The sequence below is a fragment of the Triticum dicoccoides genome, chromosome 7A (genome assembly GCF_002162155.2).
Source record: "Triticum dicoccoides isolate Atlit2015 ecotype Zavitan chromosome 7A, WEW_v2.0, whole genome shotgun sequence".
NCBI classification, from domain to species: domain Eukaryota; kingdom Viridiplantae; phylum Streptophyta; class Magnoliopsida; order Poales; family Poaceae; genus Triticum; species Triticum dicoccoides.
The window spans coordinates 714990566-715001674 of NC_041392.1; the positions used below are offsets into that span (position 1 = coordinate 714990566).

At 43.9% G+C, this 11109-nt stretch overlaps 1 protein-coding gene across 1 annotated transcript; it reads left to right on the top strand.

Annotated features, from left to right (window-relative positions):
- The first annotated feature begins 2653 nt into the window (after positions 1-2653).
- Positions 2654-10515, top strand: LOC119327560 (protein argonaute 4A-like). The gene is made up of 23 exons (XM_037600654.1): positions 2654-2778; positions 3563-3781; positions 3915-4123; positions 4248-4475; positions 4603-4736; positions 4843-4940; positions 5057-5154; positions 5256-5409; positions 5501-5617; positions 5736-5843; positions 5946-6008; positions 6115-6237; positions 6301-6466; positions 6547-6662; positions 6761-6895; positions 7026-7153; positions 7272-7337; positions 7600-7663; positions 7740-7866; positions 8147-8220; positions 8329-8423; positions 8536-8567; positions 10157-10515. Exons 2-23 carry the CDS (start codon positions 3563-3565, stop codon positions 10315-10317), a joined length of 2715 nt encoding a protein of 904 aa, XP_037456551.1. The 5' UTR covers positions 2654-2778; the 3' UTR covers positions 10318-10515.
- The last annotated feature ends 594 nt before the right edge of the window (positions 10516-11109 follow it).

Consider the following 11109-nt stretch of genomic DNA (forward strand, 5'->3'; position numbering starts at 1 on the left):
GGCGGGCGGCGGGGCGGCGTCGGATCTGATGCAGGCGGCGTGCGGCGGGGCGGCGGCGGACGGGCGGGAGGTCGCAGGCGGGCGGGAACGAAAATAAAGTGGGATTTGGCGTTCGCGGGCGGCGGCTGGTTTTGGACCAGATGCATCTCGTGATGTATATTTGCATCGTGAGGTGTTGCATTTTACATAACAAGGAGGCCGCGGGCCAATTTTTTTTTGCATGTGAACCGTCTGTTAGAGCAGCGTTTTTTGCTCAGACGGTCCAAAAGTTAGTTATTTTTATATTTGGACCATCTATTGGAGATGCTCTTAGAGTATGATTGAGGCCTCCTTTGGTTTGGAGGAATTTCATAGGAATTTTAGAGGATAGGATTTTTATAGGATTTTTTTTCCTTTAGAGCTCTTTGGTTCATAGGAATAGATTCCTATTCCTACGTAGGATTGGTTCATATCCTTCACATTTTATAGGAAAATAAAAAATGAGCCTAGACTCAATGGAAAAATTCCTTTGGTGTCAACCAAATGACATCTCATTTCATATTCCTACGCATAGGATTTGAGATACATGTCATCTCATTTTCTACAAAATTCATATCTATTTTATATTTAAAATAAGAGTCAAACAAGCCATCATGTTTATCCACATGTGCTAATATTATTACCACCGTTTGATCAAAATAATAATGACTGAGATTTAAAGAATTTGCGTAACATGTCAAACATGTACGCGTTTGCATACTGAACCTGTCACGACTAGGGACATCTACATAATCAACCAAATCAGGGGAAGACTGCCTTTATAGGATGTGAAGCCAAACCTAACAGAAAGGAAACCGAGAGGCTGGCATAAAAAAAACTAAGAAAAAATTGGCGGCTTCATAGAGCATTAAAGAAGTACGTAGACTGAAAGGAGTCTGTTAAAAACGGATCAATAATAATACTATACTATCTCTATTGGTTCAGACGCCGTAGACTTTATTTCTGGTCTGGTGATCACCGATTGGTGCACCAAGTTTAAGTGGAGTGCAAGATATTCCTTACAAAAAAAAAATACTTTATATACATTCTTTTAAAGGTAAAGCTCGGTAGGCTATAGGCGAGACATAAAACATGTGAAATGTGTATGCTTTGTATTACAAAAGATATGTACATACACCTTTGTTTTTTTTCAATTGGGCCAAAACATACAAAAGTTTATGCTCTCGATATGAAAAAAAAACTTTGAATATAGCTTTATTTTTGCTAGAGTTCTTTGAGAATGAAAGATCGAATAAAAAATTGCATGTCACTGTTAGAAAAATATGACCCTCTTTGAAATATAAAGAATTGCAAAATTTACAAATATGTAACGCCAGAAATTTAATGCCACCCACGCGCCTAGAATTAGGATATAATGCATAAGTTTCATAAAAGATAACTTTGGATAGTGCACATGAAATAAACACATGAATTTTAGAGGGTTGGTACAGAGAGTAAAAATAGAGTGTGCGTGAGTGCATTGCATATCTAAAAGAAAAAAAAATGGCATTTTCGTTCATGTTGAGATTCTTATGGAATGGATTTTTTGGTGAAGGAAAAGAGACCAGTCTTGCTAGATCTCAGTCGATTGAGACTTGCTTATGTCTCAGTTGATCCTATATTCCTAAGATCTTACATTGAGATTGTGCATTTTTTTATTTTCATTTTGTTTATAAAACTTGGCTATATTTGATAAATTCGTTGAATACACTTAGAATGATGATCATGGAACTGTTGATGTCATAAAGCGAGTCAATATATGATGTCTAGAGTCAATATAAGGTTTCTTTAGTCATTTTGCAAGTAATTTAGCAAGGAAGGGTTAGGCCAGGTACATGTCTAGAGGCAATGATCAGAGAGGTTCATATAGATCATTCTTAGGGGGCTTCTTAGTTATTTCCTCTTCGTGTGTACTACTTTCTTTCACAAAAAAAATCAATATACATACACGTAGTTGGTGTAATCCCATTGTTTCTTGGCAAAATAGCCAGTTAGATTTATACCACAAAGGCAGTTAATGAATGGCATCCTCACTTGGGTCAATAACATGCTTAAGAATGACCTTGAATTCGGGATGTATGCCTTGCCATTGCCAATGATATACCATAATAAGATCAATTTAGAGAAGTAATTTTAAAACATTTATAAGGAGCCACTTTCTCGGATGAAGTAGGGAGGAATAAAATATAGTAAATGCTAGAAGCAAGAGTAGAACTAAATGACTAAAGAAACCTTATGGAATACTAGCCGCGCTAATGCGCGGGACACACCGCTAGTTTCTATGATAATCCTATCCTATGAATCAAAAGAGGCCCGGGTTAGAGGAAGCAGATGTAACAAGTGGAGAGAGCACTATATCAGAGAGAGAACCGTCCAGATGCGTGCATACATGTACTGGGGCCGACACATGGGCCCCGTTACGCTGAGGCCCACATCGCAGCGAGACGAAATGAGGTCGCTCGCCCGCTTGGTCACAGTCAGTCGGTCGGTCCACGGTGAGGAAGGCCAAGGAAGGGGGCTGGTTTTCCGTTCTTTTTCTGCTTGGATTGGAATTGGATTGGACGTAAGCTGCCGCCCATAAATACGAGGGAGAGAAAAGTGACTGTGAGAAGCCAGCCAGCCAGCAAGCCAAAGAGAAGAGAAGAGAAGAGAAGAGAAAAAAAAGAGAGAAGAGAAGAGGGTTTTTCCATCTCCCGCCGCTGCTGGTGGAGAGGGTTTTCCAGTCCTCATCGCCGATCGCATTTCGGCCGGCCGGCCAAGGTGAGCATACCTATCTACGGACCCTCCCTCCGCGTTCACTCCTGGATTCCTCCCTAACCCATCTTCCCGAGCCTCCGGGTTGCTGCGCTGTGTTGTTCCATTCCTCTCTGTTTCCTCGCCGGCCGGCCGATCGAGGGTTCGTATCGTACGTAGATCCGTCCAACCAAGCCGCCGGTAGGTAGATCGACGGGTGGCTTTCCCTGCGGCGGAATCGACCGACCGATCCATCGATCGCGTGGTCTCTGCCGCTCCATTAGTTCACCTTCTTCATGGGCTTGCAGCTTTGTGGGTGATGATGAATCATGAAACAGTCGCTGCTGCTCTTTGCTTGCCGGTTTCTTTTTGCGCACGAGGGTTTTCAGGCTGGTTTGGTGATACCTTTTTTTAGGGTTCTCCTTTTCTTTTCTTCTTATTAGTGCAAAGTGCAAACTGCAAAGTGCATGGTGATGTTGTAGTACTAATCAGTCATTTCCTTGTTCCTTAGTTTCCAGATTCCTGATTATTATTATTATTATTATTATTAGTGTGCTTCATATAATTAATGTGCTTCATGCCACACAAGTTGGATTGTTCCCATTATCAGTGTGCTTCATATAATTAATTGAATTCATGGAAAAAATATATGAAAAACACATATGGAACTAATTAATCGTGGAGCGCTGCACACAGGTAGTGCTTGTGCTTGAAAAAAGAATGGAACAATTAATGCCTGGTTAATTCCCTGCCCAACTTAATATATATAGCCTTGTTTGGTCAGATTTCCTTGCTGTGTTTTTCTTTGTAGATGAGTAGCAAGGGTGATCCAAATCCAAGCAAGTCCCATGGCGGACCCAGCAAGTCACCAATGTCCCACACTGAAAAGGGCGATAAGACGGCCACGCCTCGGAGGCTTCCTATCACGAGGCCACGTGAGCTTGGCAAGAGAGGGCAGACCATACAGCTACTCACGAACCACTTCAAAGTCTCTGGGAATCCAACACATGACTTCTTTTACCACTACAATGTAGGAGAACATGCCTCGTCCTACCTACATTACATAGCTAGTCCATCACCATTCCAGTTCTTGAAATTAATTTCCATGCATGGCTACATTTTGACAGTTGGTTTTCAATTTTGTTGGATCGTATCGACCGCAGGTGGATCTCAAGTATGAAGACGATCATCCGGTAATCGGGCAAGGAGTATGCAGAAAGGTGATGAAGCAGCTGCACGAGACCTATGCCTCTTTGCTTGATGGCAAGCAATTCGCCTACGATGGCGACAAAAGCCTCTTCACCTCTGGGCCTCTCCCATTTGCCACCAATGATTTTGACGTTGTCATAGATGGCGATGCTTTGTCCAGAAAGTAAGGCATTCATCAGCTCCAATCCATCACCCATTTCTCACCAGGGAAAGCTTATCTGTTCTTGAGCTCGTCGATCTCTTATTCTCTTGTTGGTTGGGGGAATTGTCTTGCCATTTACCTGCAGGATTGCAACGAGCCAGAGCCCGGGAGCAGATGGCAGTCCAGGACCAAGCGACAAGAAAAGAATGAAACAGGCAGGACAGAGCAAAAGGTTCAAGGTGGATATCACCTTCACAGCAAAGGTTCCGATCAGTGCCATTGCCCTCGTCCTTGGTGGCGGTCAGGAATCTGAGAACTCGCAGGAGGTTCTTCGGGTTCTTGACATCATTCTGAGGCAGCACGCTGCAAGACAGTATGTTGTTGTGTTTATTTATGAACAACTTCGTCTATCTTTTATCTAATGTTGCAAACTCTATGATTAGTCACTCGTTCTTAGGTTCTTATTATACTCAGATTTCTTGTTGGCTGGCTGCATGCAGGAATCGCCTCTTAGTCCGACAGTCTTTTTTCCGTAGAGATTCCGATTGCATCAAGTTGGGTGGCGGTGTTCTAGGTTGTCAGGGTTTTCATTCTAGCATTCGACCCACTCAAAGTGGGCTTTTACTCAATTGTGGTATGTTTATAGCCTAGCTAGAGGCCTAATTTGCACTAGGTTCGTGGTAAAATGTTTTTTTACAACATTGATGGTGCATGATATATAGATTTTTGAATTTTTGCAGATTTGTCCACCACTATGGTAGTGGAACCTGGGCCTGTGATTGCATTTCTGCTCTCCAACCAGGGTGTCAAGGACACTTCTAGCATTGACTGGGGCAAAGTAAGCTGAAACTTAGTGATTTCTTATTAATATATTCTTAGCCCATCAAAAATTGTTCATTTCTACACTACAATGTTTCCCTGCTCTAATCTTGGTCGTCCAAGACATAATTTTAGGCTAAACGGGCACTGAATAAATTAAGGATTGAAACCACTCACACGAAGGCGGAATTTAGGATTGTCGGATTGTCCGAAAACAGTTGCTATAACCAGACGTAAGATGTTACTCTTGATTTGAATCATGATATGCGAGCTCAGGGCACATGCCTCAGCTGCTCTCATTTCAATATAATTCATATATAAATTCTTGATCTAGGTTCCCACTAAAGCAAAAAGATGGCAACGGTACTGTGGATGTAACTGTCTATGATTACTTCATGGACCGTTGGTCGATGAAGCTGGAGAAGTCTGCTCATATGCCATGTCTAAATGTGGGAAAGCCAAACCGCCCAACATACCTCCCGCTGGAGGTCCGTCCCTCGCTTCCTATTCTTGTTTTGAATCAGTCTTTTGGTAGATATGTCTTCTTTTTTTGTGTGCTCATTTCCATGTTTGCAACAGGTTTGCCGCCTAGTGCCATTGCAAAGGTATAAAAGGTCTTTGTCCACGTCGCAAAGGTCAAAGCTGGTGGAGGCATCCAGGCAGAGGCCGGATCAGAGGATGTCGAAGTTGTATGGTGTAAGTTACACTGATACCCTGAATTCAGCTAAACTGCGGTAGATACGTTCACAACATCTCCTAAAAACATCGAAAAGACAAAAAATAAATTCTCAATTTTGTTTACCTATCATGATAGGAGTTGCGTGCCAATGATTATGATTCCGAGCCAATGATGAAGGAATGCGGCATATCAATAGTTCCAGACTTTACCCAGGTTCAGGGTAGAGTCCTTGAGGCACCACAGGTTGGCAGAGCCCTACCTGTTCTTTTGACTGGCTGTTTTTGAATGCGTACTGTGCGCATGCCCTTTTCTGCTTTGCATCTAATTAAATATCGTAATGTGCAGTTAAGCGCTGCAGATGGTAGACAACTATATACACCTAATGGGAGGTGGAATTTCAATAAAAATGTGAGCAATCGAGCATACCTGTTCTGTTGATTAAACTCCACACATGTGCACCGTAAACTCTTTGTTTTCGCGTCGATGCGGTAACTTTCCTGGTTCAATTCTTCAGAGGTTTTTTCGGCCGATTGAGTTTAAGAAGACCTGGCCATGGGGAGTTGTTAATTTTTCTACACGACGTGATGTTGAACATCTTGTCGAGCACCTTCTCCAATCCGGTAGCGAGAAGGGAATCGTAAGTTCACTGCTTCACCTAATATTGAGCCTTTTCAAATGTCTTAGCCAGTTTGATTTGCAGAGTATGGAGAAATATAGCGCTGTAATTCAGGAGATTCATAAAATGAAACATCAATCTCCGGCAAAAAGGGTGGAGGATATGTTTCGGCAGGTAAATATAGCATTCGGAGGAAATAATCCAGAGTTTCTCCTGTGTTTTCTTCCTGAGAAGAACTCTGACATATATGGTATGCTCTGCTAACTCAGCCTTGTAAGTAAGCTTCATTATGCTTCTACCTGCCATCCAAACGTTTCTTGTTCTTATCAGGACCATGGAAGCGTGAATGCCTTGCACAACGTGGCATTGTTACACAATGCTTGGTTCCTCCTCCCAACGTCAAAGATCAGTACCTCACAAATGTGCTGCTAAAGATAAATGCCAAGGTTTGGAGTGTGATTTGCATTGCCATCTTCAATGTACTTTGGATTTGTTAGCTCAAAACTGAATGCTTTGCTTTTATTAAATTTGTCCTGCCAAACAGCTTGGCGGGTTAAATTCATTGCTGAAAAAGGAAATAACCCATGCTATTCCTCACGTGTCGAGGATTCCAACCATCATCTTTGGTATGGATGTTTCCCATGGTTCACCAGGACGTGACGTGCCATCGGTTGCTGCAGTAAGTAACATATCATGCTTCTGTTTTCAGTTTCCTGCAGTAAGAAACTTAGGTGTCAGCTGATAGTCCTTGAGAGATTTTCCAACCGATAATTTGCTGACTCACCCTGGTATTTTTGGCTTTTACCTAGGTTGTTAGTTCATTGGAGTGGCCAATCATCTCAAAATACAGAGCTTCTGTGTGCACTCTGCCACCCAGGCAGGAAATGATCAAAACCTTGTTTAAGCAAGATGGAGATACTGATCATGGCCTCATTAAGTGAGTCTCTGTTGCATAGGTTTTAGATAAGTGAAATTTAAACAATGTTAATAACAGTGCTTCCTAACCGTATGCTTTTCTTTTTCTTCTTTTTGCTCACTGGGGTATAACATTTCAGGGATTCACTAGTTGCCTTCCTCGGAAAAAACAATAAACCGAAGCCGGAACAAATTATCATTTTCAGGTCAGTTGTCCTCCTGGGATAATGTGTGCAAACGCTAACTGATAGTGTACTTTGTACTTCAGCATCATAACTTTTCTTTTTTGAAAATAATCATAACTGTCGTGTAGAAATTGGTTTATTAATTGTGTGTTGTCCCTCAGAACACTCCCCACATTTTATTCATAGTCCTAAGAGTACAAACTGACTCTAATACTTGACGTCTTCAATAAGTTTACTTTGGCACCCTGATGCTGGCTAAGGAGTTTTGTTGTCTTGATATTAGGGATGGGGTTAGTGAGAGCCAGTTCGATCAGGTGTTGAATGATGAGCTAGGCCAGATCATGGAGGTAACATAAATGACATCTAATTCTTCCTCATGCGCCGGTTCTTGATGTAATGATGTAATTCTAATTGATACTACAGGCATGCAAGTTTTTTGGCGACAAGCATTTTGGTGGCAACTGGTTCCCCAAGTTCACAGTGATAGTTGCACAGAAGAATCATCACACAAGATTTTTCTTGCGGAATGGAGTGAATAATGTCCCCCCTGGTAACCTATATCTTTTATCCAAGTACCTTTACATTCTTTCAAAAAAAATCTGAATTTTCAATCTTTCAATTTTAGTGGAGGACGGCAATCATCGGGACTGCTAGCTTGTTCCGTTTGTATATACGCATTCACACGAAATCAAAAGCACTTAATAAGAATCTCTACACACCTAGCTACCAGAGAACTATTATTTGCAATTTTGTATGGATCAAACAAGCTCAATTTCTATGCTTTTTGTACACATACATTCTTATCATAGTCCTACTTTCCCCTTGTTTAGGTACTGTGGTTGATGGAGTAATCTGCCATCCCAGGAACTATGATTTCTACATGTGTGCTCATGCTGGCATTATCGTATGTTCTCTCTATACCTTGTGTGAGTTGTGATTGTAATTCACTGCTTTGCAAATGCTTATTTGAATCTAATTAAGTCAGTCCTCTATGCTCGTGTGTTAATTCCAGGGGACTACAAGGCCAACACACTACCATGTGCTCCATGATGAGATAGGCTTCTCTACTGACGATCTGCAGGAGCTCGTGCACTCCCTGTCCTACACGTATGTGCACTGAAACAGTTACAAAAGATTCAGTTGTTACTTTAATTTGCCTCTGGTCGATGATCATCGTTGCACTCTTTGTGACATTTTGATGCTTGTGTACTCGTTTCAGGTATCAGAGGAGCACCACAGCCATCTCAGTAGGTAAGTAAGCATGATTTGCCATTACTTGATTGATCTCGCAACAACTTATCAGTCAAAACGGCATGCATGGCTGATCGAGTAAATTGCAAAAAACCACCACAATTGGGGACCCTAATTCATAAAACAACCATCTTTCATTTTTTTTTTCAAAAAACCACCACCATTGTGCTGACAGTTTTCAGAAAACACTGAACAAGCAATTAGAGTTGTTTGAGTGAAAATCTGACCAGTGGGTCCCAATGACAGGTGCCACGTGGCCCGGGTAAAGACGGTGCTCGTTACATGCCGTTAGAAAGTTTCGCTCCATGTTAAGTTAGACGTAGGACCCACCCATCAGTGTGCTTGCTCCTTCCTCTTTTTTCAAGCATTCTTACAAACACCTCCCGTGCGCCGCCGTCGTCGTCTCCATCACGGAGCTCGAGCTGCTCATCCAGGGGTTCGGGCAAAGCTGGCATCGGTGCGGAGTCCTCGCCGACTGATGGCGTCGGACACGGCGCCAGGTGGCGGCGCAGCCATGGCCGTAGCCGGCAAGGTGGCTGGTCGTGGCACAGCCGGGTCATGCGCGCGGCTCCGTCCGTAGCCGGCGGCGAGCGGAGCGTGGAGCAGGATACATGAGGAGGAGGGGAAGCGCGCGGGGACGAGCTGGAGGTGGCTTGCCACAGCCGGCGAGGTGGGTAGTCGTGGCCGAGCCGAGCGGCATGGTGCGGTAGGACGCCCCCGGAGAGCACTGCCTTGCTACCGCGTAGCCACCGCTAACGAATCGCCGCCAGACCATGTCCATGAGCTCCGCCTCCTCGTGCTGATATCCCTCGCCGACGGATTCGAGCAGGGACGCCCGGAGACGACCGAATCGAGCTTTTCTCCGCTGCTTGCACCGGCCGCTCCTCGCCGTCAATTCGCCGCCTCCAAGCCTTCCCACCGCATCGAAGTGAGCTGCTCTCAGTTTCCCCCCATCTTCTCTGCTCTATTTCGCGCTGTAGCGCCATCCCCCAAGAGCTCCGAGCACGACCACCGCCATGGCCGACGAACTCAAGTAGGTCGTGCTTCCCTGCCTAGTCCTGTACTCCAGTAGCATGCGCAGGCTCCAGGAGCTCCTTCTATTCCCCTGAGAACCTCTTCGTCTCACCCCTGTCGTGGTCTGCTCCCGGCGGCCTCCTGCAGTCCGGCGACGGCTGCTTCGTCGGCCTGAGGCCCGTACAGGAACAGGAGCTTTTGGGCATGTCCTGCATCCATATTCAGCTTGTGGCCGGAGGACATGGCAAGCGGCCGAGCGTGCTGCTGCGTGGCGCAGGAGCTAGCGGTGCTGGGAGGCTCGTCGGCCGGCAGCCTGGCTGGCGACGGGGACGGGGTTGACCAGTTGTGCCGTCTATCCTCCGTCACGTGGACATGTCATCAGGACCCACTGGTCAGATTTTCACTTAAACAGTTTTAATTGAGCGATTAGCGTTTTTTGAAAACTGTCAGTACAATGGCGGTGGGTTTTTGAAAAAAAACGAAAGGTGCTGGTTTTGTGAATTAGGGTTCCCAATTGTGGTGGTTTTCTGCAATTTACTCATGGCTGATCATCTGATTTTCGCTCTCTCTCTCAGTTGCTCCCATCTACTATGCACACCTTGCCGCGGCGCATGTGGCCAAGTTCACCAAGCTCGATGACGGCATGTCGGAGACGTCATCCCAAGCTGAGGCTGCGCCGGTGCCGGAGCTGCCTCGTCTGCATCCCAATGTGGCATCGTCCATGTTCTTCTGCTGAGTCGTCCCGCGGTTTGCCCATCGTCCGTTATTAGTGACTGGAACTTTATCAAATGCTACATGGAACCGAATGGCGCTTTTGGTTTTAGCTGCTAGTAGATTTAATGGATGTTATGTGGAAAAACAATCTTTGATTGCTACCATATGGTACTTTTGGAGCTCCTTGGCAATAATATATAATCTGAACTTTCGATAGTCAGGACCTTAAACTCTGCTCATGTGCATCGTGCCAACGTATTCGGGATGTCAAGTTGATAAATGTCCAACGGTTTATAATCTTTAGCTTAACAACAAGGGTCATTATAGTTTTTTTGATTCTATACTTTGTTGTCAATTACTTAAATTAGCAAGGAAAGGCATGGCTGTTCAGCCTGCTTACAGGTTAGAGGAGATTGTAGTGAAATGAAATATGCTACTCCCTCCGTTCACTTTTGTAAGTCCTTTCAGACAACTCAATATAGATTGTTTTGCACATTGTCTGAAATGTCTTCAAGGTCTTAAACAGAGGGAGTAATATAGGTGGAAAGCAATAAGTAAAATATAGGAGTATCCATTATTAAATTTATTTCTTCTACGAAGCACTGGTGCTAGGTAACCACAAAAATGCAACAAAGAGATAATTATGTGAGGATAACACTAATTAGGCCACAAGTTGCAATCAAGAAGTAATTTCCAGATCTCAAACTGAAATATAATTTGCATTATTCAGATCAGTGCAAAATAAATGAGAGAGAGGAAAAAAACCTTCCATCCTCATCTAGGCAATCAAGCCAACCCTTCTCATATTTTGACT